The following is a 14,593-nucleotide window of genomic DNA, read 5'->3' as shown; positions in this document are numbered from 1 at the left end:
TAATCGTTTTGCTGCCTACCTGGCTCACTGGGTAGTCCATTGTCAAGTGGGTAGAGCATCGGGCTGCTGTGCTGAGGGAACAGGGTTCGAAACCAACCATCGAACCAACTTTGGTCACTGAGCATGAGCCAATGTGCACATGTGCCGCTCTTCAATGAACATCTTTCACGGTGACATGGCTCACTGTTAGATGTGGGACTGACTAGGTGCCACTGTTCAATGAAACTCTTCGACGCTGACTTGGAGCACTGGGTAATGTACCGCTCAGTCTGTGCTAGTCTTCAATAAACCTCTTTCTTGGATAAACCTCATGCCAGTAAGTGTGTGCCGCTCTTCAACGAGTGTCTTCGTTGCCAACTTGGGTAACCAGCTACCTGCCACTGGGAATGCGCTGATCTACAATGCCGAAAAAGATCCTTTAAATTTCTCTGATGCCTGTGGAGTCGAACCGACGTCGCAAGAGTTCTAACCGACACTTTAGCTGGCTGCACCGGAAGTGCACCGGGTTTGTGCCGCTTTTCAGCGAACGTCTTTCGTGCCTACTCTTGAGCGAGCTGCATCATGAATGCACTGTTGATGTGCCGCTCTTCAACGGGCCTCTCGTTAACTTGTGTCACCGAGTGTGCGCCACTGGGTGTGCGGCAAGTGAGGGAACAATTCTCAGCATTCGTAGGCACCGGTGCGCCATGCTCTTTGTCTTGGAGTCCGCACACAAACTTCTTGGCAGCGCCACTAGATGGCACAGTGTGTGGAGAAAGAAGCGCGACAGAGAAGCCCGGTTGCCGTATTACGCGTTTCTCGGCGTACACACGAACCGGCGCGCCATGCATTTCAAAGGCTACGCGCAGGCCCCGTGGTGGCCTCGCTCGATGGCACCGAGTGTTCTTTGGGAATTGTGAGAGGAGAGTCCCGCTGTAGTACACGCCTCATACATCACTCGTTTCGACTGCAATAAGTTTTGTCACTATATTGATTCAGTGCTAAACGCATTATCGCCGACAGTCGTGAGATATGTTCTGCTGATTTTCTTTCTTTTCGCGGGGGCTTTCTTTGTCTGTGCAATACATAATTGTCTACTCATGTCTTTGTTGTAACAAATAATTGAAGCTATTGGCTCATGCAGATAAGTCCACCTTATGTTATGCTGATGTATGATTTTTTTAGCATGTGCCATGTTGGTGAAAACTTAGTCTGGCTTCACTTTACAGACTCATCAAAGTTACATGCACAAATAAAAATTTGTCGTTTTTCTTGCACGTTTTTTGCAGTTTTTTACACATCCTTAAAGAATGTTACACTGTATTTGAATATTTGAAAGTAGGTACTGACTCAACCCAATGACTTCTAAAAAGTTTTTTTTTGCATAGAAACATCTAAAATAGGTATGTAGAAATGCTGTAATATTCATGATGTCCCACTGGTGTCATTTGTGCGGCTGCGAGTGTAGGCATGAAATTTTCAAAGAATGAATGAATGTGTGTTGTTTAGTGGCGCTAGGGCCAGGTATGAAATTTTCAAAGAGTGTAACTTTTATTTTGTTAACTAATTGCCCTCTTTCCAGCAAAAGCAAGCAAATATGCAGAGCCTTGACAAGATCAGTCTATGTAAATTGATATATCATTTCTCAGTTGGTGCCCTTTTAAATGTGTTCCAGCCTTCATGCTTGGAGGTTGTGCTGTGTTTATGTCGGGATCAACCTGAGCATTAAAAGTTTGTTTTGTACATTTTTGCTTCCCATTAGGACTGTGGAGTGCAATCCATTACGGGAGCAAGAAAGTCATCAAAATGCTGAAAAGTTTGACCACAACGCAGCCAAGTAAGCTGTATGCCTGTACAGTGTTTGCACGTACCTCCATGGGTCATATGAAAGGGGACACCCTTGTTTCTGTTAAGAGGAATCTTTGAGCCAACTCCAGTTTCCCTATTCAAGTACATACATGTTTAACACTCTTGTGAGAGAGAAATTTCACCAACGATTACGATACTCTTGAATGCGAAATTTGAGCGCAGCTCTATATGTGTTTTTGCAATATATTGGCTCGTGCGGACAATTTCTCATATGGCACATTGCAAACAAAGTAAAGTGTTGTGCGGCTGCCTCGCTAATCTGGAAATAGTGAGAGGCAGCGCGTGTATGATGTGTGGGTGTGATTCAAAGCAGTCGCCGCATACGGACCTCCCAGACGATGGGCGCTACTCTGGCGCCATCTCGTAGCCATCGTCGCCGCACTACACTTTTTTCTGCTCATGCTTTCGCCACCATACTCTCCTCCACTTTCTGCCTCGTGGCTCCGCTGCATCCTCCTCCTCCACTTTCCTCCTCGCATGTTTCACCCCCTCCCCTGCTTTCTCCGTTCGCTTTTTCATCCTTCACTGTGCTCGTTCACTCAGTTACTCTGAAGCTCGCCACAGGAACGTGTGCCTAAGAGCTATACTCTAAAAACTATTTAAATGAAATTCATTACGTTTGAGTGTGCTAGCTAAATTCTCTGATTGATGCGAGCTTATAGTGATTTATGGCAAAAATTGCCAAGACTTGTCAATTTAATGGATTATGAAAGTTCCATGCACTGTGAAAATCGATGTTAATGTGAAGCATTTGTTGCGCGGCTCATGTGACAAAATGTTCCCACGTTTCGGTTAGTTTGTGCCTCACTTCCGCTGTTAGGCCTAAATGAAATTGATGGCCTAAATAAAAGAAAAAAGAAAGCATCTGCTCTTGACATTCAATAGATTTTAACTCTTTCTTTTAAATGCATTCAACTTCATGAAAATTGCTTCACAAAGCTTCACGCACCAGCTGCAGTGACTTAGTGGCTATGGCATTGTGCAGCTGAGCACAGATTCAATGGCTGGCTGAAGCAGCTGCGTTTTGATGATGGCAGGGTACACAAAATTCCCGTGTACTAATGTGAAACTAATTCATCAAGCTTATAGCTATAATCAAAGAAAGAGTTACAATTATGCAAACTTCACCTCTTGAGACATCTAAAGCGGACAACATTGATGTATTGTGCATCACTCTAAAACATACCACAAATTCATGAGTAGGCTATAGCTACTAGTGCAGAAGACAATTAAGAACAATAGAAACAGTTAAATCAAATAATTATCATCATCACTTAGCGACTTGCATTGCGATAAATGAAGTGTTCTTGGGCCGTGACCTGGCGACTTTGTCTAAGCAAAAGTTACTAGCACTAGCCTGTGACCTCTGAGGTGGCATTCTTGCAGTAACTATTACTGTTGCACCGATTAGCTGTTACCTTTAACGTCAGTGCATCCTGTCTACTTAGCTGCAGAAGTTGACGGGTTTCCCTACTTTCCATACACTTCGCTCACACGCACTGTGTGTTTCTTTTTAATGAATTTGTCTTGCACAAGAGAACGTCTGACCTGGAATTTTTCAAGTTCACTCTTTCTTCTTGAACCCTGATCTGTTTACTTCTGAGTCACATAATTTGTGCTTTAGGAATAAGTCTTGGAGTCTTGCTTGCCTTCATTGACTTATCGGTTTAAGACAACATTAGAAGCATTTCAAGTTTAATGTTCAAAGTCACATGCCAGCAGTGTGAATTCGAAATCATGGATTCAGTTGCTTATGTTCTATCTAGTTACTTCCTTTTCCAATCATACAGTGTTGTTCACAGTTACGGGGTGTAAGAGTTGGAGCACCTTTTCCCAGAAATTTTCTTGCTCCCATTGGTCCTTGAAGGCAGCCGTGAACCAACAAACCATATTCGGTCCACCGTGTCTTGCCTTGGTGGCGCTGCAAGTATGTCTGAGGGATGCGCATTGTTGGCTTCACGAAGCGATTCGTAGCAGCGGGCTGGGAGAGGTTAGGAGGTCACTACCTCCACTGGCCGATCGTAACTAGGGAAAACCTAACCAGTAGTAAAGCCAATATAACTGGAACATTTCTTCACCTTTCTTCAAAATAGATGGCTGATATATTCAGCTAAACTTCCATCTAACTAAGAGGATTAGTCAAGGGCATTTATGCTGTGGGAGGCTGTGCGAAGAGGTAGCCACCGTAACCACAGTTTATTTAGGCCGGCCAGCCATGGTGCAGCAAGATCTCAAGAGCGGCCGACACTGCGGCCACTCAGGTCAAGCGTGCTAGCGTGTTCTATCTTCGCGCTACCTGCAAGTGGGCCCATCATCTTCTTCTTCGCCTTCTTTGTAGGCGATAGCTGCACTGCTAAAGGGCTCCCTTCCAAGTGTGGAGTGCGATTGAAATAAACTCCAATGGTAAAGTCCAGGTAAAGCGTGCAGGTGGTGTCGTCGTTGGTAGTGTCGGGTTCACGCAATTCGAGAGAGATGTACCGGGCAGCACCGGCAGCATAGGTTGTGAGCGAGGCGCAGCCAGAGTGATACCGTAGTGCGAAGTCGTGACCTGCCACAGGCTCTCATAGATGCCCAGGCCTGTAAAAGTCGAAGCTCCAAAAGTAGACCCTCTGGCAGCTCGGGACTTGCGTGGAGATAGCACAAGCGTTTGTCACTCACGATGTAGATGTAAAAGTGATGCTGGAGCTGAAGAAACCAGATGGCAGAGCTGGGCACCTGTAAAACTTCGTTAAGCCATGGATCTGCAGAAGGTGTGAGCAAAGAACATCGGAAGGTTCGCCTGCTGCTGCTTCCGGTGAGATCTCGAATGCTGATACCATCAGGGTCGCGGTGGGCAATGCGAAGGATGTGCTTGTGGCATCACTGTGTTTGCGAGAGTGAAATTTGTGCCTAGTGGAGCTGGTGGGAGAGCTTCTGTATCAGTGATGAGTGAGGTGCCCCTGCACGGAAAGCGGACAGCTTGCGAGAACATCTAAAGAAGGAGAGCGGCGGGCCGTAGAGTAACCGAAAGCGCTTACGCTTGGCCCAGTGAATTCCTTGGAAAGAGTAGTCGGGCAGCTGCCTTTGAGCTGGGGAGGTAGCTCACGAACCGAGTAGAGGTCTGATGCTGGGGTCAGCTTGTGCTGACGGTCGGCGCGGGTGGAAGCAGGCGATGTGGGACGACAAGAAGCGGAATGACGCAACGCTTCAAATGGTGACAGTGGTTGTGACTGAGCACTCGAGGTGACATAGTGAGCAAGGACAGCTGCCCGCAAGTCGTCGTAGAAGTCAGGGCCAGGGGGGTGGCGACCAGAGCTTGGAAAGCAGCCAGAGCCTGGAACCTTGTTGAGAAGGAAGTGGTGGCCCAGCTGGATGAACCAGATGCCCGGCATGTCAGTGTAGAATTCCTGGACACCCTCAACCGGTGGACGTCTGCTGGACCGCGTGAGGCCACATCGCTCATGCCTTGGTAGGGTTGGTGCACAGACGCTGGCATGGCTGGGCTCAATTGTCCGGGTCACCAGTTTGTGGGAGGTGGCAAGAAGAAGTAGCCGCCGTAGCCACGGTTTATTTAGGCCGGCCAGCCATGGTGTAGTGGGATTTCGGGAGTGCCCAACGGCCGCTCAGATCGAGCGCACTAGTATGTTCTACCCTTCCGCTACCGGCACATGAGCCCATCTTCTGCTTTGGAGGCTATAGTCACGCTGCTACAGTGTAGTAACCAGCTATAGCTGATGGCAGAATACTGTTGAATCTCATTGTGACGAAGTCATATTAAACACTACGATACTTTCGTTATATTCAATGTAGTTATAAACATACATTTTTTACAGTTCACATCAGCAAGAAACATTTTAGATTTACTTAGTTATATCCGATAGTTCATCATGTGAGAGTTTGTTATGTCTAGGTTAGACTGTACTAACTGCACGTTCCCTTTAATAGTTGCCTACACTGTACAGTGTCTAGTGCTTACAATTTAAGTGCTAATTTATCGCATTTTGCCACAGGAGTTCTTACATCACAGTGTGACAACTGATTTAGAGTTCCTGTAGTTCCAGCCGCATAGTGTTGACATATCTTACCTGAAAACAGAACTTATAACCAGCTAGCTAGTTGGTAATGGTTTCTTATAATAGCAGCAGCAAAACAAGGACAAGACTAACTAGTGCCTGTTCCATTCCCTTTCTTGTGCTTGTTCCTGTTGTGCTCCCATCATAATAATGTATCTTATTATGTTTGCTTTTGCTTTGTGAAAATGTATTATTGCCAATCTCAAGCCTAGTGTTATTTTATGCTTACAGGTCTCAAGACGTAATGGCTCTTCATAGATGGAAGTGCGCCACCATTGTTTCAAGTCTTCATTCGGAGCACCAACAGCACATACCAGAGCATTTCAGCATGTTGGCCATTCATCGCCTCGTTAGTTGTTGTGTTTTGTCGCCACACAGCTGTGATAGTCTATATACTTGCAACGTAGTCAAGCCACCAGCCCATCACAGAGACACTGCCATATAATGGGACATCTCTCCACGTTTCATTGCTTTGCTTGTACAGCGAACGGTTCGGTCATATAAAGATTAGCGTTCTAAGCAAGAGGGCACAATTTTGCACGCACTGTATTAAAAGGGTCCTACTACGTAGGCGAGCGAATTGTGCTCGGATTATAGTTTTAGCCCCGGAAACGTGCATACCGTGCTTTTCTTATTTGGACGGCGTGCAGTTTGCAGACGTTTTGGGTGAGAAGATTGAAGTGATTAGCGACTTATTTTCTTGCACGCTGTGCTGTGCACGAAGAATAAAGTCGCCCCCATTTCAGAGTCACTTGTGCGTTGCCTCCTTTCAGAAGTGTGTTCGTCACCCTGCTGACATTTCGTGTTTGGTTTATACACGGTTGGTGATTTCGGCTTGTTGACACGTCATCATGGAAGTGTTCAGGGTAGCGATATTAGTGCATTGACACAGACACGCACAGAGCAGTGTGTGTGTGTTTCCTGTTTTTCTTCTGTGTCCGTGTGCTAGTTGTGCTACATTGAACACTTTGTTCATTTCATACTTTGAGGTGGTCACAAAAACACGAAACAAATGAAACAGTGTGTGCGTTAAACATATACCCCTGTCAAGCGGGCAAGTGCACTTACGGGGAGTGCTGCCACGATTCGTCAACTGCACTTGTTGCCATTGTTGCCGCCGAGCTTTATCCCAGCTTCTAGGGCACGAGGTTGCCCAGATTGCAGACAGTTTTAGTTTCGATCCACGGGCGACTGCCGTCTTGTGCCGTAATATGCGACAGTCCATGGGGGAAAGAAACAAAATAGGAGAGGCCCCGACGTCATTTTTTTTTTTGAAGCCGGAAGTGTAGCCATGCTCGTGTGCCATCTCTCTTTGCATCTGAAATTGGCTCGCCGGACCAGATGGGCGTGAACTTTGAAATTGCATTGCTACAAGCCACTGGAAGTGTGTGCTGCTGATGCGCGTCAGAACAAAACCTACATAATCTCTGGAACAGTTTTAGTGAAGCAGACATGCTCCGGTGTCTTTCTCTCGCACGTTGAAGATGTGGAAGATCCGCAGCGTGGTTACACGAGTGCTTCTGTTGCTGGCTGACGCTCAAACACACAGACGGTGACCCAAAACACAACTTTCAAGCTTACACACCGCACTCCAAACTCAGCCTGCCTCCCGAACGGAATGTGCTTTGAGAAAGACCCAGGCTAAGAAACCTTACCTCACTTTTCGCAGGCTGAGAGCAGCGGCGAGCGCAGTTGTTATGGCAATGAGGATGTTTGGAACACCAGTCTCAGTCCTTTGCAAAAGACAGCATGTGACTTCCGCCACATTGTTTCCAACATATCCGGACTGGTCAGCCTCTCCTTAGCTTTCCTTTCTCCATGGCGACAATCACTCACTCCTCTGCGCAGTGATTGTCACATTATTATGCTTGCATGATGCCAAACAGGTCCATACATCCACAGCCACAACCCTTTTAAGTTTTTCAGAGTACCACAGAAAAAAAAAACGAGAAAAAAAAGACTTGTTAGGACTAGATAGATAAAGATGCATAGAAAGGCACCCTTTCTTGTAGGTAATCTATTCTTTGCTCACCTGTGTTTTGTTTTATTGCGCTTGGGCTTCAAGACTAAAGAGATCTTGGATTTATGTTGTGAGAGATGTTATCTTGCATGTGCTTTTCACTTTACTGCGACAGACAGTCACATGCATTTGGATTTTTAGCAGAGACTGAGACATGGCCACTAGCTACGAATTATGGTAACGATAACATTGGTGCCATTGGTGGCCAGTCGCCAGCGTTGGTCATGATACACCATGCTGCTGGAAAAGCAGCAGGAACGTGCTGCCATGAGCTTCGTGAAAGGGAACCTACGAATCAGTTCATGTCAGGTGTTCTGCAAAAATTGCATAGTGATGCAGCTGTAATTGAAAGAAAGGAGAAAAAGCCGCACTGGTTTTTCTGGCTGACGCCGCCCGCCACAGGGAAAATTTTCTCGGTTAACTCTCAAGAACAAAAATGTACGCATCCGTACTTGCAATTCACAGTGTGCTGAAATCCAGAACCAAAAACCACTTGCCCATCTCAAAACGTTATGCCTCCCGATGTTTCAGGTAAGACTTGAGAAAAAGATGGCGTCAGCTGTCATCCGTTAGGCTGGGGCATGGCATACCGAAGCAATACAGGCATCAGTGCGCCAACACAGTATGAAAGAAATCTTGCTTGCGGAAGGAAAAAGATACTAATTGAAAAAAATATGCTTAGTCAAAGGGGACACCAGCAGATAAGAGAACTGCACTGGGCCCTCCCTATGTAGTTTTAAGTTGGACCCCAGTATGTTGTTATGAGTACCATACCAGGCTATACGCTGCACACTCATGCATTCTGTTTCGTAAAGTTCATGACTGGAAGCGAAGCACACACAGCAGTGTACAGTGGTCAGTGTTCTCAAAAAGGCAACCAGAGTGTTCAAAGCAAAATAATGCGTCTTCTGCTTGTGTTTCTTCGCAACAGTATCTGTTGTGTTGGCTCAGTGGCTGTGGCGTGGTGCTACTGAACATGAGGTCACAGGTTCAACTCCCGTTCATTATAGCCACATTCCAAGGGGGGGGGGGGGGGGGGGGTGAGGAGACTGCAACAAAACACTTCTGTAATTAGATTTAGGTGCATATTAAAGAAATCCAGCTGGTAGAAATTAACCCAGAGCCTTCCACTATGGCCTGCCTCATGTGTGCAGTTTGGGGATGTTAAAACACCACAATATATTTTTTTTTAATTTTAAGCCATGCTTCCTGTGCATTGACCGCACCTGTACGAGTGGCTCTTGAGATCACGTGACTCTAGCATTTGTCTGCAGGCATTAGCCGAGCACTCTTCAAGTTCTACACAGCCGATAAGGAAGAGCTAGTTTGACATCACTTTTGCGTCATGCTGTATGGTTATACGTACAAGAACACTGCATCTCGTTAAAGGAACTGTAAGCACAGTCAAAATAAAGTGAATAATTTAGAGTGGTATCGATTACTCCAACGCTGCCCCTTGACAAGATCATCTTATCTGAGAAGCAAAACCTCAATATTCAAAAGAAGGGTATAATGGATTAGTGACTATCACAAAGTAAATCTATAATGTTTCTTGCTGATATTAGCATATAATGAATATATGCTTATAATGAATATCAGATATGGTGAAGCTATTTTTTGTGTTGGATGCGTTTTTGTTAAAACGAGATCTTACTGTTGTCTATCAGTGCAGCTGGTGGCTTGCAAACAAGAACTTGTGCTATTCTGTATCCAGCAGCTATGCAGACTCTCGCAGCCACAGTCTGTTATGCTAGCTTTGGTGCCACAATCGCAGTGCTTGCATATGGCTGTGGGAAAGCCCCGACAAGGTGGGCGACGGTGATAAAGTTATCGGCACAATCTAGGCGATCAGATCAGGGGCCGAATTTGCAAAAATATTCCTTCGTAAGTGATTTATGCCATTGGCTGGCCACTTTCACTTATATGTCCAGCATCATGATTGGCTGGAATTTTCTCTTGTGAACAAGTCTAGCGTAACAGCTTTTTTGCGAATATGCACCCAGGTGAAAACATTGGAGGAGTGGTTGGGAATGCAATGCCGCTAGTAAGTAGTAAAATCAAGATGAAAAAGGAAAACCAGCTCTGTTGTATAGAGAGCCGAGAGCGGAATTTTATTGCTCTGTACACCCATCATTCAGATGTTGCAGCAACATTTAAATAAGATTACTTTGTCAAATTATTAATTGGGCGGCACCTGGACAGGCCGGCTATATTATCATGAAAGTGCTGTTTAGGGACTCTTTAAAGCAACACTATAGAAAAACACTAAGCTGAACTAGGTTGGAACATCACGCATGAGGAATACCAAGTAGGTGAGTTTCACTGTGGTCTGAGACAGCAAGCCAGAAAGGATGATGAAACAGAACACGGATGGTGACACCACCTCGAATTTCCTGGGCTGCTTAAGTCTGCCTTTTTGTTTGTCAGCCAATGACGATACAACAGTATGTTCAAAAGAAATCACAGGCTAAATCTGACAACATTTGGAAACATTTCCAGGGTAAAAGCGGGTGAATCGTAACAAAGCTGGAGTGAAATTTGTTATGTCACCACCCCGTGGTCTTCATCATGTAATTCAAAGTGAAACTCAGGCTTCATTTTTTCCTCTAAATTATCAACTCTTTCTCACCAAACTAATGCAAACAGAGCCTTAAAACAACAACCTTGCAGCCTAAACTGAATTGGAGTGTTTCCTTATTGTCCCTTTAATGTAATGCAAACTCGTCATGAAGACCCTACAGTTTTTATTTTGTGCCTCAGACATCTTGGTGTTTAATGTCGGAGTCCCTTTCTGCTGGAGGCTCCAGTGTAGCGTATTCGTGCGACGCTTCCAGCAAGTGGTTGACGAATGCGAGGTCAGATATGATGTCGGGATTTGAGCCACGATGTCGGCTGGCATCCTGCCCGTTCCTCTGCGACTGAGTCCACTCGGGTTGGCCGGAAATGCGGCTGTGGAAGAGAGCTGCCGTGTCGCTGGTGTCAAACGCGAGCATGTCGTCTTCCTCTTCATCTGGTGTTAATGGCAGGGGTCGTCTACCTTGCCGTTTCGCTGGATGTAGCTCGGACACGTAGCTGGCACGGAGGCAGGGGACTTTTCTCCTGGTTTGCAGGATTGTACAAGAGCTTTAGCCATGGGCAAGGGTCACACAAGAGCTTCAATGAGAGGCAAGCACATCCACTGTAACACTTCTGTGTTTCTCTCCGATGTGCTCTTAGATTAATCTTACTAAAAAAATCTATTGCTAAAGTTTTTGCTTACTGGATGCAATCTCGCAACCGTACTATTAACAAAGCCTCCGAGTCAGTCGTTATGCTGCAATTTGTACAGCTTGCACATCTGGTAAATGTGACTTGCCCCTTGTCATAGGTTACATTTCTCGCACGAGCATTTTTGTAGCTGTAGCTGTTTACAGACTAGGTTAATGTTCAGGCAGACAAAGCCAGCCCTATTATAGACATAGCGCGGACATGCAGATGCGAAGGCAGTGGACAATGCAATACACTGGCGTAAGCGCAGTTGAAACCCTGCTTACACACGCCTGGCTGTGCCTACCCAATGTGGAGTGCGTTTGCACCTCGGAAGCCAACCACACCTCCAATTAGGGGCCTCTAAAACTGACGCAGGCTGCAAGCATTAGGTGCACAAAGTAAAATCCCTGCTACGGCTGCACCCCTGCAGTCACTTCGAATTGCGCTTGCACCGTTGAAGTTGAGCGGCACAATTTCTGAACTTCTCATGGGCTTCCATGAACTGGTTCACAGGCGCATCAAACGGACCTAAATTCTCAAGGGCCACCAGTATTGAAAGAAGTTTGGCTTCAACATGACATTACTGAAATGATGAAGAAATTGCGGTCACTGACCAAGTCAAGGTGAAAATAACACAGAGACGTTTCGGGACCCGTACGGGTTCCTTGATCACACTAAAAGCGGGCGAGAGCCACAAGTCGTTTTTATGCCGAAACATCTCTGTGTTATTTTCACCTTGACTTGGCCGGCGACCGCAATTTCTTCATCATCATGTTACCTGACCAGACGAACTTTCATCGAACTCTTGACTATATTACTGAAATGAGTGTAGTGATTGGTTGGCACATCTATTTGTATTCTCACTGCTTTGGACAGCGATGCATTCTTGGGTTATCACTGGCTATGTTATGAATGTTACTTTTCTTGTGGTTAAAACATGTAGCCCACATTTTATGCCAAGTATTTGCTTACAGGAAGCAAGACACTCGAGGCTTTTGCACTAATGGACAAATCAATGCATTCACCTTTTCCAGAAAAGTACTGTTGCCAGTATTGCTGCAACAGCTATTACTGGCAGTGTGGAATCTGTATAAAGCAACACAGTAGGGTTAATAACTGGCAAGTACAACAGCATAGTTATTTGAGTGTGTAAGTTATAATGTAATACTTGCATAAAATTAGCCGCCACGAAAGTTTCCCAGCGGTCACTGGTTGTCGAGAAGGTGCTGTGCGCCCAGATGCCTGTGGCAAAAAATCTAAAAAACAGTGTTCTGTGGTCCACTTTGGTCTTGGACAGTTTTAAGCAACCTTATTTTTGTGATAAATAAAACTACACTTTGAATGTTTACAATGACAACTCCTCCACATTAGATATTTTTTACTGTTTGCTTCTTGCGTGAAACCTCAGTGTTTCCGCTCTTGAAGAGCAATACTTGAGTCATTGAACAGCACAAAAAACAAGAAATTGCCGACAGAATTTTCCTTACCTAGCTTGTCCATTTTGTCGCTGATGTTGAATATGGTCACTTCGCACAGTTCTGTTACACTGTGTATGTCGACACCACGGACCTTGGCTGAAAGCTCACCGCCGTAGATCCACACATTGCCTGCAGATGTGATTAATAGTCACCTCCATCTATTGCAACCAGAATAGTTGCATTCCATTCTGCCTTTGGTACAAATAGGCGTAATTCAATTTCGCACCTTCCAAGTCGTCTTTCTCAGCTGTTGGGAACCCATTGCTGTTGTCCTCAAGGAGGTAGTAAACAACATTTGGCTCTGGAAAACGTATATAATTATAGTTTACTGTTGTTTACATCAGACTAGCGGCAAAATATTCAGGAAAGATGTGCTGGAAGCATCAAAGGGCACATCCACGTGCAGTGTCTGTCTGGGTTCATGTGTGGTGAAGCGCCCAAAGCAGCTGACGATCGCGCCGATGGGTGTGACGTCACGCATGGGTTTAGTGACGTTGATCGGCTTAAGGTTGAGGCAAATTCCAAAGTACAGTGACACTAATAAGGGTAGGGCAAAGGAAGCAGTGTGCAAGGAAAAGCACGAGGCTATGTAGATTGCCTTTCTTATTCCAACTCGAGAGCTGTGTAGCTTATCAGCAGTGGGTAAAAGTTATCTGATGGCGCCACGCGCCGATTTCGTTTAGACAAAAGGAAGCTTATACACTCTAATGCCGTTATGTGAAACGGCTAGAAATGGCGGCAAATTCGAAAGATTGAAGTTATTTTTTTTGTCAGGACTCGCGATGACAAAGTGTTGCAACGGTGGGCGACAGGTAAGTATCTAGGGGCCTTATTATGTAGGGATTCTTCTCTTCCGATTATATTGATTTCTTACCACCAGTAGCAGCGAGCGGCATATACTGGCCATGGCGATACCTCGCGTAAAGAAAGGGAAATGAATCCTTACATTACACGACCCTAGAAGTAGACATGTAGCGAACCCGCGATTTCGCTACAAGATTAGCGGAGCGCGAACATTGCAAGAGGCCCTCAAGTTTTTCTCACGTGGTTCTGACACGACCCGTACGAGGCCGAGGTCTACCGGTGGGTCCAGGAAGAGCCGCACGGACGCCATCGTTTCGTTCAGCTCCGAAGGCATTGAAAAGCAGGTGCTGTCATCGGAGTCCCATATGCGAGCAGTCTTGTCGTTGACGAGGTCGTCGTGCCCGAGTACCACCAGGCTGTAAGGGACTGCGTAACCGCACAGACCCAGCGGGGCGCCAAGTCAGAATAGGCCGCACAAGTGCACCGACGTTTGGCGGGTTAAACAAAATGAGCGCCCCGATTCATGCAAAAGTCATGCGAAGCTTTCAGGCGCTAAATTTTGAGCAGAATTCACTGTTCGCGCCTAAGGCACACACACGTTGGTTGCGACACGCCAAGACGCACTTGTTCGTAACAAGTACCGTACGCGCAATTATATGATCACGCACGAGATGACTATAGTTTACGGAAAAGGTCTAATAAAAGAGTAAGCAGTTCCCCTGAGAAGCCAGCACGGTACGCTACGGCTGAAAGTTAAGCACATTTCATGGCACTGGCCAGCTTGGCAAGTCTCCATAAACTGCCACAGACGCGTCGGAGCAGCGTTCATACTTCCGTAGCACGGGATATATGTGACGGTCCCATGAGCTCATGCCTATAAGGAGCGAAATTCGGCTAATAAGCAAATGCGACGGGAGTGTCAACTTAGCCGACAGACTACAGAGATTGGCTTACCGCCCAGGCCGTGCACGAGGGTCGGCAAAGTGAATCGTGCGAACGCCAGCAATGCCACAACCAGCATCTCGGCAAGGAATGAACTGCCTACACAAATTGGCCTGCGGCGCGAACTCGGCGCGATATCGGGCGGTTCATTTCCTCGGTGCGCAAAGCGCCTTCCTGTCACTTCGGAAGGTCAGATAAGG

At 46.1% G+C, this 14,593-nt stretch overlaps 2 protein-coding genes across 3 annotated transcripts in view; one reads left to right on the top strand and one right to left on the bottom strand.

Annotated features, from left to right (window-relative positions):
• Window positions 1-6,651, top strand: part of LOC142557157 (phosphatidate cytidylyltransferase, mitochondrial) — a 35,288-nt gene extending 28,637 nt beyond the window's left edge. For both annotated transcript variants that reach the window (XM_075668815.1, XM_075668814.1), the window contains 2 exons: window positions 1,742-1,816; window positions 6,132-6,651. In XM_075668815.1, the coding sequence (XP_075524930.1) occupies window positions 1,742-1,816; window positions 6,132-6,145 (89 nt within the window). In that variant the 3' untranslated portion in view covers window positions 6,146-6,651. The remainder of the gene's footprint in view (window positions 1-1,741; window positions 1,817-6,131) is intronic.
• Window positions 6,652-10,131: 3,480 nt separating this feature from the next.
• On the bottom strand, window positions 10,132-14,573 carry LOC142557155 (uncharacterized). Its single transcript, XM_075668811.1, has 7 exons — window positions 14,406-14,573; window positions 13,692-13,877; window positions 12,874-12,948; window positions 12,657-12,776; window positions 12,342-12,425; window positions 12,195-12,255; window positions 10,132-11,019 (listed from the first exon to the last, which is right to left on the bottom strand). The coding sequence occupies exons 1-7, from the start codon at window positions 14,470-14,472 to the stop codon at window positions 10,677-10,679; spliced, it is 936 nt and encodes a 311-aa protein (XP_075524926.1). The 5' UTR covers window positions 14,473-14,573; the 3' UTR covers window positions 10,132-10,676.
• Between the last annotated feature and the right edge of the window lie 20 nt (window positions 14,574-14,593).

The sequence above is a fragment of the Dermacentor variabilis genome, chromosome 9 (assembly GCF_050947875.1).
Source record: "Dermacentor variabilis isolate Ectoservices chromosome 9, ASM5094787v1, whole genome shotgun sequence".
Lineage (NCBI taxonomy): Eukaryota > Metazoa > Arthropoda > Arachnida > Ixodida > Ixodidae > Dermacentor > Dermacentor variabilis.
Note: the sequence above shows the minus strand (reverse complement) of the source record. Positions and strands in the feature narration are given on the sequence as shown.